The sequence below is a fragment of the Oryzias melastigma genome, linkage group LG7 (assembly GCF_002922805.2).
Source record: "Oryzias melastigma strain HK-1 linkage group LG7, ASM292280v2, whole genome shotgun sequence".
Lineage (NCBI taxonomy): Eukaryota > Metazoa > Chordata > Actinopteri > Beloniformes > Adrianichthyidae > Oryzias > Oryzias melastigma.
The window spans coordinates 24,559,555-24,585,812 of NC_050518.1; the positions used below are offsets into that span (position 1 = coordinate 24,559,555).

General features: G+C 41.4%; 1 protein-coding gene across 2 annotated transcripts in view; it reads right to left on the minus strand.

Moving 5' to 3' along the window:
- The window catches only part of plch2a (phospholipase C, eta 2a), a 94,620-nt gene that overhangs the window by 51,262 nt on the left and 17,100 nt on the right, over positions 1-26,258 (minus strand). Inside the window, exon 1 of one of the 2 annotated variants that reach the window (XM_036212908.1) lies at positions 25,408-25,532. The exons of the other annotated variant lie outside the window; for it this stretch is intronic. Coding sequence (XP_036068801.1) covers positions 25,408-25,426 — 19 coding nt within the window. The 5' untranslated portion in view covers positions 25,427-25,532. Of the gene's footprint in view, positions 1-25,407; positions 25,533-26,258 lie in introns of those variants that run through there. 2 annotated transcript variants of the gene reach the window in all.

Here is a 26,258-nt window from a genome sequence, read left to right on the forward strand (position 1 = left end):
GCGGCTCATTGTTTTGGGTCGGCCGCTCCACCCAGCAGCAGACTATCAGCTGATAAACCAGCTGTGAGGGAGGAGACAGGGATCGATCGCTCTGACGTTTATCACCAAAGACTCGTCTGACGTCCGATAAGAATCAGTCTCAGCGTTTGTCGGGTTTCTTTCTCTTCTGCAGTTCTACGCGTGTGGAAGTATCGACTGACAGAAGGTCAGAGTTCAGCGTGAGAACGGACACTCTTTAACTGGAGGGAAAATGAAATGGAAGAGGATTTGGATCATCGTCTCAAACTGTTGCAGGAAATAGTTTCTGAGGATTTGAATCTCCTTATGAACTAAAGAAAAGACAAACAGGAAAAAGAAAAGATTGTTCAGCTTCAAATACACACTAATCAGGACAGAAAAATTCTCTTCAATATTGTTATCTGCAGGAAGTGAGACTTCATGCTTGATTGGATTCTCTGCGGTTTATCAAAAAAAAAAAAAAAAAGAAGCTGTTTTGTCCTCATTGAAAATAAACCAGTAAATCCTCAGAACCTCTAAAAGCGTTTCGCTCTTAGTGAGAATCACCACATACCACATGTAGAATAATGGTAGGCCGAATCCTTCCCCTACCTGGTTCTACCTTGGAGCTTCAGTGGTGTCTTGAAACTGTTTTTTTAAGGGCTTAGGGGAAGAAACTTAGGGCTCCACCGGTAGAATGATCTACATCGAGGAGAAACGTTTTCATCACGATTGTGTTCTGAAGCAGAAGTTTACATTATATTAGAGCTGTCAGTCGATTAAAAAAGTAATCAAACTAGATCATTACCTGAGATAATGCTACTGTGAATGCTGCAAGCTGAATGTGGGCGCTGAAGATGCTGAAAATGATAGCTAAAAACGCTGAAGCTGAAAAAGGCTGAAGCTAATGGCAAGCTAAAATATTAACTAAACTCCAAAATAGCCTAAAAAACAAACAAAAAGCCCAAATTAGCCATAGCAACTAGCTTGTAGCTGAAATAAGAGCTAAACGCCAAAATAGCTTAAAAAACCCTAGTAACCACCAGAATAGTCCAAAATGCTCAGATGATGCTGATATAGCAGCTGAAACCCTAAACTAGCTCAAAAACCTGATAGATGCCAAAACAGCTTTGATGTTAGCAGCTAAAATATTAGAGGAATCCCAAATTATCTTAAAATAATCCTTATATTTACAGCACACAGTGGAAAAAAAACCTCCAACAGACTTCTGTGGACCGCTTCTGAAAGTCTGCAGATCTTTGTGTCTGAGATGGAGTGTTTCGAGGTCGTCATGGCAACGAGTACGTTCTGCTTTTCTAGCTGTGTTTTCAGCTACCAGTTACAGCGTTTTCAGCTACCAGCTTCAACGTTTTCAGCTACCAGCTTCAACGTTTTCAGCTACCAGCTTCAACGTTTTCAGCTACCAGCTTCAACGTTTTCAGCTATCAGCTTCAGCGTTTTCAGCTACATGCTTCAGTGATGGAAATTCAGCTTAAAGCATTCACACTAGCATTATTGCAATTATATTATATGTAGTTAATAATTATGTCAAAAAGTTATGGTTTCAAAGTTTCAAAAATGTAGTTTAAATTCAAATTGTTCAATAAATGTTTCTCCTGTTCGGCCCGTGACCTCAGGTGTGTTTTGGATTTGCCCCCCTGTGCGACTGAGTTTGACTCCATGCTTTAATGTCTGAGCTCCTCCAGCTGATTCATTGTTTGTCCTTTTATTTATGAAGTTTGAAGCTGAAATCAAAGATTCACACAAACAGCATCAAACCAAGCAGGAAAAGATCTAATGATCAGTTATATAATCTTCTTTAGTCTTCCTGATAAAGAACCAGGTCACTCAAAATAAAAAATGTATGTTTTTAATTCTGGTCATTAAGAATATAATCTGATGAACTCCATAAAAAGAGGCAAGAAGTTCTGGTAAGAAAGCATCATTATGTAAGACAATTACTGCAACATAGATTTGTTTACAAAATGTTCGCCATGTAAACAAAGGAAAATGTAGAGTTACTTTTAGATAAAGAATGGCCCCGCCCAACCTCAGGGGGCGCCCTTCCAGCGCGTCCCTGAGGTTCTCGTCTTCAGATGAAAGTGGCGCCCACAGATTTAATGAGGTGAGTGCGTCAGCAGGCTCCTTAATATGTTTTGAGCATCTGTCTCCATACTGCGAGCTCATCTCTCAGCCTTGACAGGGGCTGTTATTATTTCCCATCATGCTCCAGGCCTGACCTCGGACAGTCGGTTTCCTCTGGAGAAAACCTGCTAAAGCAGCCGTTTTTTAATTTCGTTTCTGGCCAAGCGTGAAGCTTCCCGTGTTTGCATGTGCTGCAGCTGAGCAGCTGATGCTCTCTGTCACATCTGTGTTCCTCCTTCTCTGCTCCTGTTTGGCATTCACGAGGTCGTTTGGAGAACCAGAAGTAACAGCAGAGATGAAAGTGAAAACAGCTGAATCTGCACTAAAGCTTTGGATTTCTGGAGATAAAAAAGAAGGAGCACCTTTAAAGAAGCGCCGCATTGATTAAAGTCCCAGTGTGACCACAAGCGCCCTTCTCCATGGAGCTGATGCCGCTCTTTTCTTCTAAGGGGCGTGCAACAAAGGCGACCAAACGTAACCAGAGCGGCCGGTCAGCAGCTGCTCGGCTCCAGAGAACTGGATGAAGATGGTTGCTGCTGCTGCTGCTCTGATAAACTTTGACCATTTTTCTATCTTTGTCATTTTCTCTTTATCCAGAGGGTTGAGCTCAGAATCAAGTATGGAGTCGACTTTCTGGGTGAACTATGCTCAAAACAAAGTTGAAATTCCTGAACACGCCAAAGGGCAGCAGAAGCAAACCCTGCACACAGTTGCCATAGCAACAGCACTTTGACAGGGATCACTTGAGTGAGTAAGTGGAAAGTTTTAAGCATATTTTCATGGCTATTAGGTTCGGATAAAGCTGACTTGTGGTCAAGCCTGAAAAAAAAGGCAAGGGTGGTAAAAGTGCACATTACCCATAATGCAATATTTTCCCCTAATAGTGACACAACTGATGGGATGAAATCTTATTGTGAGGAAGCTCTTGTCTCAACACAGCCGTTTATTTCCCTCCTTTTACCTGAACTTGAAGAGGTTCTGTCACCATTTGATGAGAGGCGGAGTCTCTGGGTTTCATCACGAAATGATTGGACAAGTTTGCTGAAAATAGCACATTTTTGGATTGGATATGAACGGATGGATGGATGGATGGATGGATGGATGGATGGATGGATGGATGGATGGATGGATGGATGGAAAGACACACAAACAAATGTGGGCGGGAACATCTTCTCCGTGATGAAATCCGTGGATCCCCAAGTTTTTAGTCCCCCCCCCCCTTCTTTCCCAAAGTTCCGTTTTCTCTGTTAACTAAGTTGAACATCCCCTCAGAGATCAAAGTGACCTTAACAACAAATCCCATAATGACATCATTGCTGTTCTGAGGACTCGGCGTGTGAGATCCACGTCCGACATGTTCGTTTGCAGCTCTAAGTTTGCTGTTTTATCCAAGTCCAGGTCTCCAGGGAGAGCCTGACAGAAAAGGTTCAAACATAACAGCTGGAATGAGATCCTCCTGAGAAGAGGGGTGTGGGGGGTAGACCTGCTGCACTTGAAGTGGACTGGTTAGATAAACTGAGAAGATCCGACCAATTAACTGGTCCAGAAATGCCTCAGGGTTGAGGAGGGTCAGCTCCACTCAGTGCTGGGAATGAGCTCACATGGAGAAACCTCTGCTGTGGATCTAAGAGACATCAGCAGGAAGTAGAAGGAAATCCAGACTGGTACCACAGAAGCCCTCAGATGTTACTGACACGTGAAGGTGTCGAGGTCAGGACAGGCCGCCACCGTGGACCACTTCCAGGACCGAGGAGTGCTCATCTTTTTGACCATGAGACCCCCACCTCAATGAAAAGCCTGGGGTGTAAGAACAGCTCTGAAGGTTCGATCTACTGAAGAAGAAAGGAGATTTTAAGCACCTTCTGACCCACAGTGTGCAGAGTGTTTTTCAGAACGTTCAATGGAATGTAACTTTTTCAGGTTACAGCAGCAACAGTGACCTGAGTTGTGAGTCAATGCGGGTTCATCATAAGAAAAGTTTTTTTTGTCTCCAAAAACATTGGAGGATCCGGCCCCCGGGCCGTGACTTTGACACATGTGCTACAGTGACAGCAGAAATGTACATGAAGAAACATCCCAGTCCTCCCACTTCTCCATAACTTTCAGGGTTTTCTGGAAAGATAAACATCCAGATATGTTGCAAACATGAAGATTCGTTCTTTGTCTTAAAATAAAGATTCTTTTCAGATGAAGTCTGTGGGATCTGAGCTTTTCTGGGACACGAGATGTCCCTGAGGAGAAGGTTTTCATTACTTCCTCCAGAGCTGCCTTTACATGGAATCACGTGAAGGATGGAGGCTCTGTTTATGTGTGAGCGTGCCCACATTTGGCTACGCTGCTGTGATGTAATTCAATGTGCGAGGCAGTGAAGCGAGCGCTGCTCCTGCTCTGTGGGGAGAATACCTGAGAATAGACGCGACCACGTGTCAGAACGAGGCAGGGACGCCTGACTGAAGAGCCTTTTCTTCATTCTTCACTTTTCTCTGCAAACACTGCCAAGTCTGATGACCTGAAATCCTTTAAAAATGCCCCCAGACTCCCAACAGGTTAAGACGTTACCATGGCAACCGCCCTAAATCAGCTCAAATGGCTTCACATGCGGAGCATCTTAGCAGAACGTAAAGAAAGCGATTCTTTCCATTCATGCAGAGCGATGGGGCATTGTGAGTCAGAGCCTGAGATGATGGCATTTTTCTGAGGACACCGGAGGCTCTGATCTTCTGGACCACGTCTCCTCACCAACAGATTTAAGCTCAGAGCAGACGCTCATAGAACTCCAGAGGTCATCGACAAATCCTAATCTGCACAGCGACGCCTTTTCAGCACTGACAGCAGAAGTATTCAATCATCTGAAAGCTGCAGGAAGACAAAAGAAGAAGAAACCTTCATGTTCAGATGAATATTTGATGAGAACCGAAACCACCTCAGTCCAAATGAGGGGCGGGAAAACGGCGGAGCTTCTTCTCCTGATGGGAACGCGTCACTTACATAACTTACATCAAGAGTTCAGCTCATCCATCAGCGGCTGTTCTGACCTGCTGTCTAAAGTCAGAATCATGTTTGTTAATCTGATGGAGATCCATGTTCTCACACTTCTAAACTGACAGACCGGCTTGAAGGATTTTCTTGAAGCGTTTTTTTTTTTTTTTTTAATCAATAAAAAAAATGTGTTGATTGAAAACAGAAGTCTGTTTGTTTAGTGTAACAGCAGAGATGATAAAATGAATAAAACGCTTCTAAATAATGTAACTGAAAGGATGTTTGTCTTCCACTGAAGTTATAAGATGAAACTTTGTAACTTAACTGAATGTATCAGATCCAACATGCTTTATATTAATTTATTGTTACATTAATGCTTTTGAGTTTCTGCGTGTCATTAATTTTGTATTTTTAAAGATCTACTCCAATGAAAAAGCTTTTTCTGGTGTTTCTAACATGTTCTATTTTCACAATGGAAGACAAATGTGAAAGAAATTATGATTAAAATCAGTTTCTGAGTAGATAAAAACCTGGAGTTCAGGTCTGTAATGCAGCAACTGACATGGGCGGGGCCACAGTCTCCTTGCTCCGCCCCATTCTGATGCATGTAGTGCAGGAACAGATGCAGAAAAATGTGTCCAAATGTTGTAGTTTGACTTGTGATACGTACCGTACTTCAACTGCATGTTATTAAAGTTTGAGCTCGTTTTTTTGTCCCTTTACTACTTTCTCACTTCTGACTTTACAGTTAATTTGAATCATTTACAAACTTTTTATTTTTCTTTAATAAAAGGGTCACAATGGAGGGGTAGAAGAGCCACATGTGGCTCCGGAGCCACAGGCTGCAGACCCCTGCACTATGCAGACACTCTGTTAATAATGAAGTAATCGAGTAGATCCACTCATGCAAATATCTTGGTACCATAGTTGATCACAAACCCACATTTCAGCTCAGGCTTCTTTTAAGCTATTGTGTTGCTGAGCTTTTCTCGTCCATATTTTGTCTATGTTCTATGGATTTTACTGTTTTTTATTTCACTGATGTGATGATTGTTTGTGTCTGAAGTTGGAATCAGATTTAAATTTGTACAGTTTAAAAGCTCTGATTCTGCTCACCATTTCTGTTTCTAGGCTAGTGTTAGCTTGGGTTTGTGAAGTGCTATAAGCTAGCAGGAGAGAGTATAAAGAAAAGGTTGATGGGAAATTAGTGCAGGCTAACATCCGTCATAACAGCTCCACCTACAACCCAGAGATGAATGTCAAAGAGTTCCTGCCGCTCTGCAGAAATCGTGTCTTTAGAAAAAGCAGACTTTTAGATTTTGGCTGTAAACTGCTAAATTAAAAGATGACTGGAAACAATTTTACAATAGACATAAATAGAGCTGGAGTGGGACTTCAACAAATATCTCTTTAATTTAGAGTGCAGCTTCTGGGTGTTCTAACACCGACTGGAATAATAAAGAACATTGGAAAAATCCTGAGGATTCCGTTGATCCTGAGGATTCAGGGCTGGTGTTTTTCTTCATGATCCCCCATTAGATCAGAGTATGAATGGTTAAAGGTGTGTCCCTAACCGTGAGCACACACCTGTGCGTGCTCGGGGGGGTAGTTCATTTGACGCTTGGCTGATCTACGGCCCCCCCTCTGCAATTTTCCAATCCGTAGCCCCCCCCCCCTTCTGGGTCCGTTGGCGTGTTATGAGTCTGTGACCGTCAGCACATTGGCGTTCCCACCTCCATCACAACATCTCAGCTTCAGAGGGGGGGGGCACGTGAGCTCATTACAGCAAATAAGCCGGGCTTTTATATGAGAGCGTCTCCCCCTGAACAGAATTTCATCAAAGCACTGATGCTGCGTTCAGCCGCATTATAAAAACTGATTATCTGGAGGGAAATAAAACCTCAGCGTCTGTCTGGAATGCAGCTGAAGCATCTCGGTCTCATGTTTTCTGTCTCTCTGAGATCCTGTTTGTCATGTTTGTTAGACAAAGTTTGAACCTGTGGGGGGGTATTACTGAGGTTCTGATCCACATCACAGCTGTGGTTCTTCCCTCAGTCGCTGTTGAAGCTGGTTTGGTGTCAAAAGTCAAAGTTCTGATTGTTGAGCTGCTCAGGTCGGTACCGAGGCGCTGAGATGCAATAACCAGGTTCCCTCCACCTCCTACATGCTGCTCTCTGCTGAGCTTCTACTGCTGAGCGTCAGGAACCTCAGGACTGGACACAGCAGACACACCAAACACCTGAAACTGAGACCCGACATCAGACGCCTCAACTTCCACAGACGGAAGTCGTCTGTCTCAGCAGAGAGAAGCAGCAGGAAATGAAGGGAAGCTGGTCGGAGTCCAGAACCGTCCACATCAGGAGAGTCAAAGTCAATCGCACGAGAGGCCAAAATCCAAAACACACCTTAGATCACGGCTGAACAGGATAAACATTTATTGAACACTCTAAAACGACGTTTTTAAGACTTTAAAACTGTAACTTTTTAACATAATTATGAACTAGATATATAGCATTAGCTGTGATAATGTTAGTGTGAATACTGGAAGCTGAATTTGACTGCTGAAGATGCAAGTGATGATAGCTGAAATAGCTGAAATTAATAGCTAAAAACGCTGAAGCTGATAGCACGCTAAAATATTAGCTAAATGCCAAATTAGCCTAAAAAGAACAAAAAAATAAATAAATAAATAAAAAACTTAGGTTAGCCAAAACAGCTGGCATGTAGCTGAAATATTAGCAAAACTCCAAAATAGCCTAAAAAATGTTAGTAAATGCCAAAATAGTCCAAAAAGCTAGCAGAATGACAGTTTTTAAAACTGTAACTTTTCAACATAATTATGAATAATAAAAAGGCAGGAATATTATTCCAGAATAAATCAATTTAAACCTTAAAATGACTTTCAATATTTTACTCTCCGTTAAAATATATTTTGTCAAAATTACACAAGTTAGAAAAAAGGTCAAGATAACATCGGGACATTAATAACAATAAGATAAAATGATCTGAAGGGCCAGTTAGAACTACCTGGAGGGCCGGATCCGGCCCCCGGGCCTCGACTTTGACACGTGTGCTCTACAGTGTGAACAGAACCGACGCCATGATTCTGTGTTAAACTGACGGTCCAAACTGACTGAGTTGAGGGAAGCTCACTTTGAAGACTGCAGCGTCTTCTGGGTTCTTCAGCTCTTTAGACCACGCCTTCTTGAAGATGAGCGTCAGGAACGATTCCTTCAGCAGTCGACGTCTTCTGGGTTTAGCTGCTGATGACCCAGACCTGTTAGGTTAACTTGGACCGCTCCTCCATCTTTATAACTCTCATATTCAGTCGCTTGATTCAGTTCTTTGGTTTGGATCACGTTTGTCTTTCTGTTTGAAATTATTATTGTTTAGACGTTTTGGATTACTTGAACATTTCTGTTTCCCATAGTTATAAAACAATAAGATGTGCTGGACTAAGTCAAAAGGACTTCCTGGCTGACAAACAGCGCCTCATGCTGGCCAAACATGAAACAATGAGAGTTTTGAGTCTGGGTTTCATCTTCCACATGAGATGCAGACAAATAGGCCCCCCTGCTGAATACTACTGTTGTAATCAGAAACTGCAGATGAAGCTCTGCAGAATCTCTCATCAAAGTGTCTGTAAACTCCAAAGCAGCGCCGCAGCTCTGCACGACTCGCCTTCGTGTCTCCGTTTGTGCATGTCAAGCATTTCAGAAAGTGTGAGTGCAAAAGGGGGAAAGTGCCTGTGGACTTTTTGCACATTAAAGTAGAGCCTGATGAGCAAGGCAGCACGCTTCTAGAGGGGAGGGGCCAATTAACACCAAAACAGAGCCATAAGAGGGCCGCTCACCTGCTGAGAACCTGCTCCTCAGCTTTAAGCTTTCATTGATATCAGATGCAACATCTGACAGACAGTCAAACCAGAACCTGTGAGTCGGAGGACGGAGAAAACTGCTGATAGATTTGATCCCTTTCAAGCTAAACACTAACTTAAAATAAACATGAACATGACAAGCCAGAAGAGAACATCTGTCTGAAAGGAAACTGAGAGCCACCATCACTTCTGTTGAACACAGGAGGAGTGTTCAGTAGGGTGGGGGCCAAACATGATCTGGGGAGCAGAGTTGTCCTCACTGATGCTCACAGAGGAACATGGGAGAGCCCAGAGGAGATGAGGGGAACGTCGTGGGATGAACCAGAAAGGGATTTATTGAAGGAGTGATTCTATCAGATCTACCTGTGACATCACTAATGTGAGAAGACACAGAGAACGTGTTGTCAGGTTGACTTTCAGAGGTGTGGAGAGCTGCAGCGGATGATAATTTGTTGTTGCAGTGAAAGGGCGACTTGAGCCAACAACAAGGATGTGTCCACAACTCCTAAAACTCTCATTCTGAGGAAGAAACGATTGTTGGAAACTCCAGCATCAATACTCCAACCCCCCCATCCTGCCAGACCCTCACAGCACTCTGGGTAGGAAGAAAGGAGACTGTGAAGAAAAAGGTGACTTTGAACAGGTGAGTCGTCCCTGAACAGGTGAGTCTGTCCCTGAATCCGTCCCTGAACAGGTGAGTCCGTTCCGCTGTATAATCAACACTAATAAGCTGCAGAGCCGTTCTGATTGGCTCCTTGAGTCTTGAAATGTGATTAAACGTCGACCTAAATTGAGTCTTTTACCCCCAAGAGGAGCATCTCAGTCTGTGAGCACAGGTGTGATCCGGCTCCGCCTCCTGGAGGTCTGAGTGAACACAAAGTGTTCTTCCTCTCAGACGTGATTCAAATGTTTGGGGAATAAAGGGGCGGAGTCACTCAGTCTAGCTCTCATATACAGTAGACTGAAGATCTTTGATAAGAAGACCAAACAAATACAAGAGAAGACCGGCTTTCACTCCGGGTCAGTCGTTCAGCTTCAGATGGTTACGATAACATTCACACACGGCGCTCATCTAGAGGAACACATGAAGAGCAAACCTTGAGAGGACCAGAATACCTGAAAAAAATCCTCCAGTTCTGAACATTCCTCATTTGAATGACTACTGTGGCAAACAAGTCTCTCCAGTCCTCTGACTCGTCTCTGAAGAAGCTCCTGCAGCTCCTCACTTCACCGCGTTCATCAGCAGACGTTTATGAACGTCCTCTGATTCATCCTCAGTCTACGTTCATACTGAAGTGAAGAGGACCAGAGTTCCTCTGCAGGTAAGAGGACCAGAGTTCTCCTCGACTCTCTCTGGTCCAAAACCAGAATCCAGGTGAGCTTTCTTATCTGGTTTGTGATTCCTCTGGTTGGTCCGTCTTTAGAGGAGAACTGCAGACCCAGAGGATTCATCCTCCACTTGCTCCAGTGAGAGGATGGATCTGAGGTTTGTTTTCAGATCATCGTTTCTGCTCTTTGGTAACAATTGATCTTTAGTTGTTTGACTCTAAACCGAAGCGACTCACAGAGTCAAAATGTGATTTCATTTAGTGTTCTGTAAAAAGCTTCTCTCAAGAGTCATCATCTAAATCATTCTCTTCTGAGAAAACTGATTTTCCACTTCAGCAGCTGCAGCTAAAATATTCATCATTTTGGTTCATGTGTTTGCTTACGCTGCTTATTTGCAGAGCAGGAGAAGGTCTGACATCCTCACCGCTGTTTTCATCAACTCTAAGCAAAAACTGAATCACTATTTCAGTCCAACAGTCAAAGTTCTGTCCAGACAGTTTGGGAAACCTTCAGTCTGTGAAAGAGTCTGACTCCAAAGCTGCAGACTCCACGTCCGCCACAGACTCATCTCACCAGCCACCATATGGTTCCCAAGCACGGCTGTGTCTGCAGCTCACCACTCCCCCGAGGGAGGGGTCAAATGGGGAGAATAATTAGGCGTGGGACAACTGATGGAACTTTATTCCAGAAGGAACCTGTGGAATACATGTGGTAAAACTCCTCAATATTTACACTCAATTCCACATTAATACGAGGTCTGCCCCCCCCACCCCAACTACCACCTCAACATGCAGTTATCCAAGGCAGAAAGAAAGAAATGTTAGTTCTAAACCCAAAGGCTGGGATTTATTCAGATCTGGGTGAGAGAAAGGAAACACTTTAATAATAGTTTGAATAGAAAACACTAATGTATGAAAATGACCTTGGTAAAGTTCTGATGTGTGGATGGAGTTGAGTTCTCTGGAGTACAGAAAAGAAATCATGTTCTTACAGAAAATGTTCAAAAAGAAGATGTTTCTGCGAGAAAGACCTTCTGTTTGAATTCTTCCCTCATGCTGCCATCCTTTAGTTATTGTTTGGAGGTTTGGGGACATACTTTGAATAAAAGCAATAAAGATCATCAATAAGAAACAGTCAATAGAAACAAACACACTGTTCATGAAATCAGGTCTAATGAGAGTCCATAGGAGACCTTCCTAATGATCACACTAACAGATCACTGCCCGAAAAGTAACAAGATCCTCGTTTGAAAACCACAGAAGTTTAACAAAGGAAGAGATAAGTAACAACACAATTACTCAAAACATAATCAAAAAGTTCAAAGCTAAAAGACAGTTAAGGCGAAGTTTTATGAATTCTTTCATCAAGACACAAAGAACGTGAAGAAAAAGCAGATATTTTAAATGATCTGTTCTTCATCATCAAACGTGTGAAAATATCATAAAATCAAAGTCTTCACTGAGTAAACTCAACTGGCTCCAGTAAGTTTGGTCGTCTATCAGCCTCAAACAGGAACTTGATGTGTTTGACTGTGTTACTGTTACTGTCGTCTGACCAGAGACAAAAGGGGAGAAAACATACAATTTACCAACTAAAGCCGGCGTCATGTGACTTCAGGCTCCTGCACCTTCAGCTCTACATGACTCGGACTGCACACCTGATAAACACACACCTGTACAGGACTCGCCTGTATGTGCGGCTCTGCAAGTGCAGGACGAGCACACCTGAAGTCACAACGTGGTGCCAAAAATAATTCAGCTTTACTCCTCTCACCCTCTGAAACGGAGGCAACATTTCTGTGGTGCACTGCTGCATGTAGTGATACCGGTCTGCAGATTCAGAGTCAGGATGAGCAAAGGGACCAAAATCCAAAACACACCTTAGATCGCGGGACAAACAGAATAAAGATTTATTGAACACTCTAAAACTACATTAAAACTTAAAAACCGTAACTTTTTAACATAATTCTGAACTAGATATATAGATTTACCTGTGATAATGCTAGTGTGAATGCTGCTGAAAATGGCTGTTGAAGATGCTGAAACTGATAGCTAAAAATGCTGAAGCTGATAGCCAGCTAAAATATTAGCTAAATGACAAATTAGCCAAAAAAGACTAAAAAAAAAAAAAAAACGTAGGTTAGCCAAAACAGCTAGCATGTAGCTGAAAAATTAGTTAAGATCGAAAACAGCCTAAAAACTATTTTTAAAAAGCCTAAATTAGCCATAAACAGCTAGCATGTAAATGTAAATATTAGCTAAATTCCAAAACAACCTGCAAAAATTTAAAAAGACAAGCCTAACTTAGCCTAAAGAGCGAGCATGTAGCTGAAATATTAGCTGAAATATTAGCTGAAATATTAGCTAAATTCCAAAATAGCCTAAAAATGCTAGCCGTTTTGGCTAGCAGAATGCCAATTTTTAAAACTTTTAAAATTGTAACTTTTTAACATAATTCTGAATAATAAAAAGGCAGGAATATTATTCCAGAATAAATCAACTTAAACCTTAAATAACTTTCAATATTTTAATCTATAAAAATATATATATATTTTTTTAAATTACACAAGTTACAAATAAGCCCCAGATAACATCGGGTCATTAATAACAATAAAATAAATGATCTGGACGGCCGGACCCCGGCGTTGACTTTAACACATGTTCTCTAGCAGATCACTGTGTTTTGTTGCATGTCTGTTGCATCAGATGATAACCTCCCACTCCCAGAATCCTCTCTGTCCGCTTCATGATCTACACATGCTCTGCAGCACGGGTCTCTGAGACAGAGTCCTGCCTGGACTGGAGGCTGGATGTGTCTCTGTTCTTCTTTCCTCCTCATCTTCTTTCTCCTGCCAGTGAAAGCCCGTCTCACTTCACAGAAAAAACGCTCAAACTCCCAACAGGAAAGCCACGCCTCCATGTTTGAAATGAAAAGCAGCACATTCAGGAGTTCACAGTGAACGGGAAGTTTCTGGCTTTTCAGGATGTATTTTTAGTCCGTTTTAAAACTTTCTTTTTACCTGCTGACAGAAGAGGAGAGACGACGTCGGCCCTGGGGAAGGAGGCGCACTGCCCTCCCTCTCTCCCCTGACCTCCTTTCTCTGACTTTCACTGCGCCTCCTCACAGACTTTCTGCCGTCCTCCTGAGCTGCACGTCTGCTTTCAGTTTCACTTGAACCGGCCGGGATCAAACGCCGCCTCCATTATTCATGCGGGTCCCTCACCGATGCTGGCACCAGCCACCCCCCCACCCTCCCCCTCAGGTGCTGTTAAACTTTGATGAGCTAATGTTACAGATAGACAATTCCACACTTACGTTTCTGTCTTTGACCTCTCCTCACCTGTCAGCAGTGATGGAGAGAAGCTTCAAGTCAGGCGAACTTTAAAGTCTGCTTTTACTTTGCCCACAGCGTGAAGTCAATTGGGAGGATTTTGCGTCTGAGCGCGCTCCAGTCAGGTCACCTGAAGGTGAGGTGAGGCGGCGTCTGCAGGCGAGGCGAGGGGGGTTTTTCTGTCCTGCACACGACGTTTCATCTGCTCCAACCGTTTCATGGAAACTACTGCGTTTAAACCAAACAAAATCCACAAAAAGTAAAGGTGACACTTCTAACTCCTTAACGTGTTTGTCATGATTAACCCTTTAACACCTGATTTTGTGACGCTTAAGCACAAAATCAATTACATTCTATAACTTTTTAACCGTTAGCACAATAATTCCAGTAGATTTTGAAGGAGAAAAGCGGCGAGCCGCTTTTCTCCTTCAAAATCTACTGGAATTATTGTGCTAACAGTTGAAAAGTTACAGTAAATCAAGAACATAAACACTGGAACTCCTGTGTTAAAAAGTTAATCATTTTTTTGAAAGATAGGCGTTATTCATCCAGATGGAATAATGAGCCCAAATCAAAGCTTTTCAGCCTTTTCTGTCTCTCCAGAGAGAAAAAACTCTGGTTCTTGATTTAAGATGTGAACTGCAACTATGACAGTTTGGTGCAGTGTGATTCACATGTTGTTTCTCTTTCCTCCTGGATCGTCTGTGCTCCTGTTCTTGGCCGTGGACCACGCCTCTGGCTCGTCTTGCCGTCTTCTGTGGATCTGTAGAGCCGTTCTTTTTGATGTGCATTGTTGATACTCCTGCCACAGAGGTTGGAAAACCACTTTTTCCGTTTTTTAAGGCTCTGCAGTGTTTGTTCTGGTGAGTTTTAGGCTGAATAAGCAGATAAAAACGGGTCTGTCCTTGAGAAGATGGATGGAGTTGAAAATATGAGGAGAAAAGACCAAAGTCAATACTTCCTGTTAGTTTAGTTTAATTACTCGGTCGGTTGTGTTTGAGCTGGAGTCACTGGCGGGCGATTCAACCCCCCCGGAGACAGATGAGAACAAGCAAAGGAGCAGAAAGTGGAGGAAAGAGTCCAGTTTCTGTGTTTGGGGAGGAAGCAGCCGCTGAACAGCAGCTTCACATCCCATAAATGTTAGGGATGACTTCTGCAGGAATGAAACGTTTCATCCAGTCCTTCACATGGAGGCTTTTACAATGAGATCTGGATCTGTCCCAAAGATCCTCACACTACAGACAGGCTTTCATTTTCCAAACTCTTTTTAGAAAATATTTTTAAAGGAACCATTTGTGGTCTAAAACATAGTTTTTTGCTCATTATTTCTTCCTCTGGAATAAGATGTGATTCTATCCCCCTAGTGGTCAAACTGAAACTCTCTCCAGGAGAAGCAGAACAATGTTTACAATGTTCATGATCTGAACATTTACCAGACGTATACTAGATGTATACTAGGCGTATACTAAACATATTCTAGATGCAACTAGAAATATACTAGACGTGTACCAAAAGTATACTAGGCATATATTAGACATGTACTCGACGCAACTAGAAGTATATTCGATGTCTACTAGACGTATACTACAAGTATACTAGACCTATACTAAGCTCATACTAGAAGCATACTAGACTCTGAGAGTAAAGTGTCAGCGTTTAAAGGTTTTCAGTGTTCTCCGCATAAACCTGGAAGACGTCCTCTGACCATTCCGGTCTCTGCTCTGAGGGCGGGGCCAGACTCCACCCCTCCAGGCGCCTTAGAAAACCTTCTGAGGTTTCCATTAAACTACAGTATTTGTAATGATCCAGAGAGCTCCAAGCTCCTCATTAGAAAAGGGAAGACTCGTGTTCATGGGACAACAGGCCGTGATTAATGACCGCTCTGCCGAGCTCCTCCTCAGTGAGAACTCGGCTGATCATGTCCGACGCTCACCCATGGTGTCTACTGTAACCACAACTCCTATAACGATTCAGGTTTCTCACATTCATTTCCAGTTTAGCTGCATTTAAGAAACAAAGTCAGTGGCAGCTTGTTTACAACACATCAGCAAACGTTCGCCTAAAAGAGCGCAGGGATTAATTATCTTCCCTCCATGCAGAAGAAGGCTCTGTGAAAGCATGCATCACATTCTGCTGGAGCTGAGAGGGTGGGGGGGGGGTCTGCTGTCAGCCACTGAACCGGGTTTGGGTCGCACTCTGTCACCGGAATGGTCTAGAATGGTACATTTTCAAACACTAAACAGAAACAGAAAAGGACCGGATCTCAGGATCTACAACACCACTGATGTGAATGAAGCGTCTCTGGGGGTCTGACCGCATGAACATGCTGTACCGGACCCCATCCAGAAAAGGTTCTGGAGGACAATAAGACGAACCTCCATGTTAATCTTTCAACTCTTATATGAGACAAAAATCCTCCAGAAAGTATTTTTAAATGTTCTTCCGGTTGATACTATGGAGAGAAAATAGTATCATTACCAATTCTAATTCTTGATTCGTAACTCATCCGATACAATTTGTAAATAAGTACAACAACTATAAAATTCAAAAAACATAAAATACAACTTACACAAGCACAACTTAAAATTACAACAGCTTAAAACTAGTTACACACACATTTTTAAAAATTACACACAAATCACTTGTTAAACACACAAAAGCACATTTACTCTGAAGAGAGACTCTTATGGAGAGAAAATAGACTCACTGGGATTAGTGTGTGCATGTCATTTTAATTTGTTCATGTGTAAATTGTGTTTTTTTTTTATTTTGTATTTTTTTTACTTATGCACAAAACATGAGTTACAAATCCAAAGTTATGCACAAATCAAGAATTACTTACCCACAAATCACAGTGAGTATTTTCTCTCCATACTGTTTTCACGACTCAGAGATTCGTCCATATTTGATGCATTTAAATGCTAATCGAATGCTCGGTCATCAGAGTTTTCTTATCAGCCGCTTTGAACTTTGTGAATATTATCTGGTGAAACTTGACATTTCCCACTTTCTTAAACAGATATCCCACATATGTTCACAGTCAAAGTTCAAAGCGGTTGACATGAAACTCTGATGACCGAGCATTCCAGCAGCATTTAAACGCATCACTTATCTTTCCTTTCATGGAGACGTGAAAAGAGTCTCACATCAGATTTGTGCGTAAATGTGGGTTTGTGTGTGCGTAACAAGTGATTCGTGCGTAATTATTAAAGATTGCTGTTTGTAGTTAGTTTCAAGTTGTCATTTTAATTTGTACATATGTAAATTGTATTTTTTAATTTCATAACTGTTGTACTTATGCACACAATGTATTGTATGAGTTACAAAGCAAGAATTATGCACACACAAATGGGAGTGATACTATTTTCTCTCCACATTTTTCCTTTATCTGACCATAAAGTTTGAATAAATGGGATATTTCAGAACAGAAGATGAGGGTAAAAGACTAAAAAGAGTCTCAGAAGTTTTATTCCAGGGAATCATTTGTAAATCCTCCTGTTCTGATTCCGACGTGTGACAGCACGAGGATGGGATAAAGACCAGCATCCTGTGTTAGCATCTCTCAGCGGTGGCAGCTCTCTGTCAGCCGTTCAGCAGCATCACTTCCTTATTAGGCACAGGGGAGTCACTACAGCCTCTCAGCCCCACAGTCGAGCAGCAGAAGAGGCTGGCTGGACCTCTCAGGAGTTCTCTGCCTCGACTTTACTTTAACATCATACAAATGAGTCCCTGCTGAAGCTCTGCAAACACCCCCACAGCCCCCCCGTTTCTTCTATGAAGGAATGCTGATGAGTGTTTATGAGAATGAATGTGGATCACGTTACGGTGGCCATTTTGGTCCAGTTGGAACAACATACAGGCAAGTGTAAGAAAATTATACATTTTCTCCTTCGTTTTCATCCATGAGCCGGTGACGCTTAATATCAAAATCTTTAACATACTTTTAACTTTTCAACTGTTGACACGATCAACGTCCTTCTAGTAGATTCTGAAGGAGAAAAGCGACTCACAATAAAACATTACAGTGAATCAAAGAACATAAACATTGAAGCTCAGGTGCTAAAGGGTTAATGAGCGACGTCTGTACACAGCTAGAAACCACAGGACTTGTTTGTTTCTCACCAGGACTTTCTGATCATAATGTTAGAACATTTTGTCCATTTTTCAGATATGAAACCTTACGTCACTGTCTTAAGCTCCTGATTAGAGTTTGTTTGTGTTGTTTTATAAAAGGTGATGGCCCCTTCTAACAAGCAGAGACTCTGCAGACTCGTTTCCTCTCATCTTTCCAGTTTGAATCTCTTTTCTTTTACTCTGTTGAGTAAATAACCTTGAAAACGCCTGACAAACGTTTCTTTATTCTCTCTCTTGCATGTTCTTCCTGTACATGAGTGGGACTGGTGACCTGTCCAGGGTGAACCTCACCCAGAGCCGGCCCCTGGCATAGGCAAGTTAGGCGGTCGCCTAGGGCGCTATCTACTGGAGGGGGCGCAAAAATGGCAATAATTTTTTTTTTTTTTTTTTACAGTTTGACACCACTCATTTTGTGTAAGATGTTTAAAAAAAAATATTAATTATAACCATGAATAAAATAACTAGGGCCAGGAATCGATTAAAAAAATTAATTAATCACAAATCTAGAGAAAATGAATCGCCTTTTTTTTCGTTGCAGTATTTGTCAGCCACTTATTATCTGAAAATAATCATAATATGAAATCACACGAAAACTTGTAAATTTAGAACGTTTATTTTTAACCCTTTAAGGGTCTAAAACTCATTTTTTGTCTATAATTGAATTTTGTTTTTTACGTAAATGACCAGCTTGTTTATTTTTTTATCATTTTAATCAGCACAACCTCTCCTATATGAAACTACCTTTGTTTTGTCATTTTTCACAAACTAAACATAAAATCATGCAAAAAGAGAAAATTCCGTCTGGAACACTGGGATTCATTTTGTTTTGGAAACCCCAAACATGTTTAACAAAACGTTTTTACAACATAAAATTAAAGTTTTAGTTGTGATTTCATTAAAACAACAATAATAAAATTAACAAAACAACATTTTTTGAATGAAATGACAAAAAAATCTAGACTAAAGTGACACCAGGCAGCCAAGAAAATAAGAATTTCTCACTCCTGTCTATCTTCTTTTTTTCTCATAAATTTTCTTTATTTTGTTTACGAAAAATAATAAAACTTCTTTTGGGGGGGGGAATTTGATCCAGCTGGATTTCAGGTCGTCTCATTTGGAATCTACACAGGTGGGGGCGTGTCTGTCCATTCTGAACTGCTCGCCTCCCGCGACGTCGGTGGGCGGGACTTTTGCAGAGAAATGTGGAGTTTCCCTCATTTTTAGATAACGCTGGTGCTTGTTATTGTAGAAAATTGATGTCGGTCCACATCACAAAATAAAATAATGGTCGGTTTCCTCTTCAGATTTCTAATAGCAGACAGCTCCATTAGGCTCCGCCCCCCCATAGCGGGTACACTGCTGATACATTACAGCTGTCAGATTGACATCCGTTCTCCGCCTCATTTATTAAAATAAAAAATTGTATTTGTCCAAAAACTACAAATAAATGCCAAATTATCTCTTTAATTGAATAAAAGCTCAATCACAGAATGGAAAAAGTTTAAGTTTATTTTAAACAGAATTTTATTACGCTGATCTCACAGCTGCACGGCAGGACGCCTCAGATCGTTATATAAATTAGCTAATTAATTATGTTGTATTAACCGCGCGTTAACGCGTCGAAATTCACAGTCCTTTAAGGGAGAAGTGTTATTATTCTTTTAAAAAAAGGTGGTTATTACATAATCCTTGACAATTAAAATAAACAAATACTCATTTCGACATATTCCAGGCAGCTGCGATAATTCTTCGTTGTCGTAGGTATTTGTGTGTGCGTGCATGTGCATGCACGCGTTCGTTCTGCCTAGGGCCGGCGATGGCCCCGCCCTCACCCTACTGTAGGCAGGTTAAGCTCTGGATGCCCAGCGAGCCCAAAAGGGTTTAGGAACAGTGTCTGGTTGTTCCACTCAGACTATCTTCAGACTGAGGAAGCTCACAGTCATCTGATTGGTGCTCGGCTGCAGCAGGGATGCAGTCCTCCGTTCCATCAGCTGATGCTCTAACAGTGACTGAAGGCTGAGTGAAGTTCTTCTGATGATAAATCTCCCCCAGCAGCAGAAGCATCAACGCTGACGTCTGCTTCAGACTTTGACATCAGTTTGTTTCAGCTGCTGCTCATACCTGCTGCGTCGACAGCTCTTTGCTCTCTTCATTCACTCTGAGGAAAAGACGCATTTCTATTGTCTTCTTTGGAGATTTAACCACAACTTCTGTGAAAGTTCTCCTTTCTTGGTATTTTTCATTCCTACTTGAAAAAAACATTTTTTTCTTTTCATCTGCAGAACTGCTAATCAAAGGGGAGGAGCCACCTGCACACAATAACCTTCATGCACAGGAACATTTCTATATTCTTAGCCTGATTGCACCCCCATAATGGGTGTGGGGGGGGGGGGTTGATATGATTTTCAGATGATTCAAATGGGATTGCTTTATTTCTCTCTAAACTGACTCCAAATGAATCAAATCAAATGGGATCTGATTTCTGAGCATCCAAACTAATTCCTTTTCATCCAAAAGAGACCCTTCATTTCTGGAATCCAGGGAATCATGGGAAATAATTATGGAAGCACCCTACAAAGCTGCACTTTACAAACACAGCAAGAAGGTTTTGAATTATGCATCTTCCAGCTGAAACAAATACTCGCTTATTAAAATCCAAACACTCACAAATCTGTTTGAGGAAAAACAGAATCAAGAAGAAAATCCTGCAAAGTTTTAAATCCCCGATGACTCTGGAAACAAAAAATGTTAACATTACTACTTCACAGAAATCGAGTCAAGGCAAAACAAAATGAGACTAAACAAAGAAAGACGACAGACTAAAACTATTGTTCCAAAATCTGCTGCACAAAGGAAGAAAAGTAAAAGAAAAATCATGACATGAAGTAAAAGTAAAACTTACTGCATAAAGTGTGCAGTGTGTGTGTATACATATATATATATATATATATATATATATATATATATATATATATATATATATATATACATGTAGAGAAGCCCTGGACGCAGAAGGTCAAGTTGGAACTTATTTAGGTCCAGTAACAAAAAATCTACATCCAAGATGGAAAAACAGGAAAGCTACAAACATAAAAACTAGTGAATAACATGACAAGAAAACCTAGTGACATGCACGATGCTCCAACACAGAGAGATGAATCAAATACGCAAAGAACTAAATGAGCTGACGTGGAGCAGCTGTGAACTCCTCCAGCAGGGAGGTGGGCGGAGCAACAAGGAGGAGCCACAGCCGACAGCACAAAACAGGGAGGAACAAAACCAAACATCTGAACGTGTCACCCGTACATGCACATAAAATCATGAAATCATGCCAGCAACTGTTGCTAAACCAACATTATTCTATGATAACATTAAATTCTAATGATTTTTAGGACTTTTTATTGTAAAGATTGTTGCTACTTTCACCTGCCATAAAAAGTGACGTTGCTCTGAAATGAGTCAGACGACCTTCTTGTGTTCAACAGCTCTATCCTTCAGTTCTCGGCTTCAGTCTGGAGGGGATCTGGTTTTAAATGTGATCAGACACCTGGACAGAGCTGTCAACGTTTTTAATCTAAACTCTAAATATGGACACAGCAGAAATTCAGTGTTTGGGGATGAATTCATTCTGCTCTGATTTCTTTACATGAAGAAAGAAATGAATAATGTATGAAAGAGCCGAATCTCTTTTATCTCCCAAATCATGCAGTCGCTGGTGATGAAGCTGAGGAAGACGAGGGTCGGAACACAGATTCTTCAGGGAGTCTTCATCACAGGACCGTGGTTTGATGGTGTAAAGGTCAGACCTGGGTGCAGGAAGCCGCTCAACAACCCATCTGTGCCGTCCAGACCGCCCTGATTCAAAGTCGTCCTCCAGGACTTCTCTGACCTTTTCCACCAGAGCCGAGCTGGCTGACCTACAGGAGCCGCCATGTTCATCGGGAAGATGTCTTTATACGGGAGAAACACATCGGCCTCTGAATCTCGACTTTGAACTGTGGCAGAAGGATTTCCTCGTTAGAGATGTCCATCTGGAACATGGATGCAGCTTCTGGTCTGCCTCTCTGTTTCAGTTTGGCCACTAGGTGGAGCTTGCGCTTTACCTTTACACTTTTATCAAGAAAAATGAGCAAATAGTGAGCAAAAGACGGTGCTTTAGACCACCAATGGTTACTTTAAAACATGTGTCAAAGTCACGGCCCGGGGGCCGGATCCGGCCCTCCGGATGATTCTATTCGGCCCTCCAGATCATTTTATTTTATTGTTATTAATGACCCGATGTTATCTTTAGCTCATTTCTAACTTGTTTAATTTTGACTTAATATATTTTTATGGAGAGTAAAATATTGAAAGTTATTTAAGGTTTAAGTTGATTTATTCTGGAATAATATTCCTGTATTTTTATTATTCATAATTATTATAAAAAGTTACGGTTTTAAAGTTTCAAAAATTGGCATTCTGCTAGTTTTTTGGAATATTTTGGTATTTACTAAGATTTTTAGGCTACTTTAGAGTTTAGCTAATATTTCAGCTACATGCTAGCTGTTTTGGCTTGTTCATGTTTTTAGTTTTAGTTTCTTTAGGCTGTTTTGGAGTTAGGCTAATATTTTTTTGTTTTTAGGCTAATTTGGCATTTCGATAATATAATTGATGACTATCAGCTTCAGCGTTTTCAGGTATCAATTTCAGCATCTTCAGCTGCCAAATTCAGCTTACAGCATTCATGCAAGAATTATCGCAGGTAATGCTATATATCCAATTTATGATTATGTTAAAAAGTTACAGTTTTAATGGTTTAATGTAGCTGAAATATCACCAACACTCCAAAACAGCCAAAAAACAAACAAAAACCCCGCCCAGATTAGCCAAAGCAGCTAGCATGAAGCTGAAATATTAGCTAAACTCCAAAATAGCCTAAAAAAATCTTAGTAAATGCCAGAATAGTCCAAAAAGCTGCAGAATACTAATTTTTAAAACTTTATAACTTTAACTTTTTAACATAATTATGAATAATACAAATGCATGAATATTATTCCAGAATAAATCAACTTAAACCTTAAATAACTTTCAATATTTTACTCTCCATAAAAATATATTTTGTCAAAATTAAACAAGTTAAAAATAAGCACAAGATAACATCGGGTCATTAATAACAATAAAATAAAAAGATCTGGAGGGCCGGATAGAATTACCCAGAGGGCCGGATCCGGCCCCCGGGCCTTGATTTTAACATGTGCTTTGCAGAGTTAGGGACAGCCAATATTTAGTGTAAAATAGAAATCTCCCATCTCGTTACAGAGTCACAGACACGATGAGAGTCGGATTTTCTGTTTTCTGGTCCGACGCTGGAAGATGCAGCAGGAGCTCGGCTCGGCCATCCGCTTTATTTAATAAAACATGAGTGAGCTTTAATGTCGGATCACTCCAGAGCGCTCTGATCAGATAATGGAAGGACTTGGGCCAAGAGTGATGATAGCAGTCAGTCTGCTGGGATTAAAGGAACACAGAAATGCTAATAATGGATGGATGAAAGGATGAGATCAAGAAGTGAATGCCCTGATGGACGGACGGATGGAGGGAGGATTGGACTAGGAACACAGAGGAGGATTGAGAGGGAAGCTCGTGTGAATTTATCAGAGAACATTTCCAGTGAACAATGTTCTGAGTCCAGATGAGGCCGCCGCTCGGCAGCTGCCATGGCCGATCTCTGTGGTCAGAAAACCAATCCAGCATCATGTCTGCAGCTGACGGAGGCTCACAGGTGGAGGTGAGGAGAGCAGATCAGGCTGCAAACATTCTCTAGAACTCATAAGAAAAGCTTTGTTTCACAATTATTTTGTTGTTAAAAGTAAAAATGTCTCCAGCATGATGTCATTTCTAGGAGAGCAGCAGTGGGACTGTTGGTGTGGTGTAAGCCTGCACTCAATTCCCATCAATCTCCCACTAGCTTACAGCCCCTCACTATCCCAAGCTAACATTAGCAATGCAACAAAAATATCATTTCTATCCATCCGTACAGTTCTGATCCAGATTCCAGCTCAGACGAGGAAAACAAAGACGTTCATGGATCTATTTGTCTGCATTAGAAAGGGGCGGAGCTTGGATCTGGTGCCCCCGCCCATTTCAGTTGCTGCATTGGTATCTTTATCAAACGTAATTTTTCAATCTGCTTGTGATTCACCACGATTTTCTTTATATCCTCCATCATGAGAATAACACCACGAGAACACAGAAAACAGTTTTCATGGGAAGGAGTCGTAACCCTTTTAACACCTGAAGCGTCGCTGGTGACACTTAAACACCAAAACGTTAACATACTGTAACGTTTCAACCGTTAACACAATAAGTCCAGTAGATTCTGAAGGAGAAAGCGGCTCGTCCTGCTATATGCTAGTGCTAATAGCTGAAATCATTGAAGCCAATAGCTGAAAACGCTGAAGTGATAGCCAGCTAAAATATTAACTAAATGCTAAATTAGCCTAAAAAACAAAAACAACAAAAAACTTAGGTTAAAAACAGCTAGCATGTTGCTGAAAAAGTAGCTAAATTTCAAAACAACCTAAAAAACAAACAAAAAAAAAAAAAAACTTAAATTAGCCAAGAAGGTAGCATGTGAATATTAGCCGAACTCCAAAACAGCTTTGAATTAGCTAAAACTATAACATTTTAACATAATTATGAATAATAAAAAGACAGGAATATTGGAATATTATTTCAGAATAAATCAACTTAAACCTTAAATAACTTTCAATATTTTACTGTCCATAAAAATATATTTTGTCAAAATGATACAAGTTAGAAATGAGCTCAAGATAACATCGGGTCATTAATAACAATAAAATAAAATGATCTGGAGGGCCGGATAGAATTACCCAGAGGGCCGGATCCGGCCCCCGGACCTTGACTTTGACAACTGAAAAATATGTTTTCCCAACCAGATCTCTGAGGTTTGAGGGAGTTCAGGACTGGATTCGGCGGGTTAACCAAACACTAAAAAACTCTTAAAACATATTTTTTACATCAGCTGGTAAAATCAAGAGTTAGTTGAATATTTTACCCCAAAACTCGACCAGCTTTCCGCATCATTTCTCACCACATATCAAGCTCCTGGCTGAATAAACTGCATTTGTGCAGATCTTTTTTTTCAAGGTCTTTGCAGTGAAAGCCACATTCATTCATCCGTTCACACTCCGTTTCTCCTCCACATTGTCACGTCTGCTGATGCCTGACTGGAGGCCAGGAGCTGAACCTCTGCATTCACTGCACATCAAGCCCGTCCTGAATGTGCATCTCTGCATCTGCAGAACTTTTCCCAAGAAAAGGAAAGCATCTTCCTGCAGCTCTGCTGCCGCGCTCACTGAAGACGCAGAGGAATGACAGCTGACAGCACTCAACAGGCTGAAGCCCTCTCCTCAAAGCTTCTCAGGAAGCTGGACCCCGAAGTGAAGCTGTCACATCAGCGAGGAAGGACCAAGATTCCCAAACCCAGCAGCTCACAGCCAACGAGGACAGCAGGAGTCCACTCCTCCGGAGGAGCTGACCAACTTCCAGAGGTTACAAAGCAGATCAATGCAGCACACACACACCACGGTCACCTGAGTGGAGGCTGACTTACTGAATCTCTGAGGCTCCATCTCCTCTCCGCCTGCCGCCGAGTCACTGAAGCGACTGACACTGACGAGACAAAGAGCGGGAAGGCGCTCCAGCCTCCCTCTGCCTGCCGCTCCCTCTCCGGTGCGGCTCTACGGCTCTCTGCCGTGTCTGTGTGTGATAACCCAATTTCTGGCTTTTTCCATCTCGCTCTCATTTTCCCTGCTTGTAATGAGCCTTTCTGCGCTCACCCCCCCTGCCCTTAAACCCCCCGTGTGGCAAAGACAGAGAGATGAAAGCCACAAACACAACATGGAGATTCTGCAGAAGCAAAGGAAAGTTTTTCATGAAGAATAGAGAGCGTTCATCAAAAACAGAAGCAGAGAAATGGCTGACACAGCTAAAACGCTAAGGAGCTCTGGGATAGAAACCCAAAGAAATAGTTCACGATTAACCTGAATAAAGTCTTACGATTACAGCTGGGTATCGATAAACATTCCAGAAACAACTTGATTCCAATTTTTATCGATTCTTTCGATCCTCTCAATTCAATTCAATCTTGAGTTTACACATTTAGACACATTTGTTTAGAAATACATGGATAATCTTTATGTGTTTTGAATATATTTATAAGAATCACTTACAGTTGACATACTGTAAAATGTATGAGTGAAATAATGAGATTGTTCACATCACACAGTTTTAATATAGATCCTCTAAAGGAGAAATTCTAACAATTGTTCTGCTTCTCCAGTGGAGTTTGGCCACTAGGTGGAGCTCATGCTATAGTATTACACCTTATTTCAGAAGACGAAGAAAAATGAGCAAAAAACTACGTTTCAGACCACTAATGGTTACTTTAAAAATATTTAAATA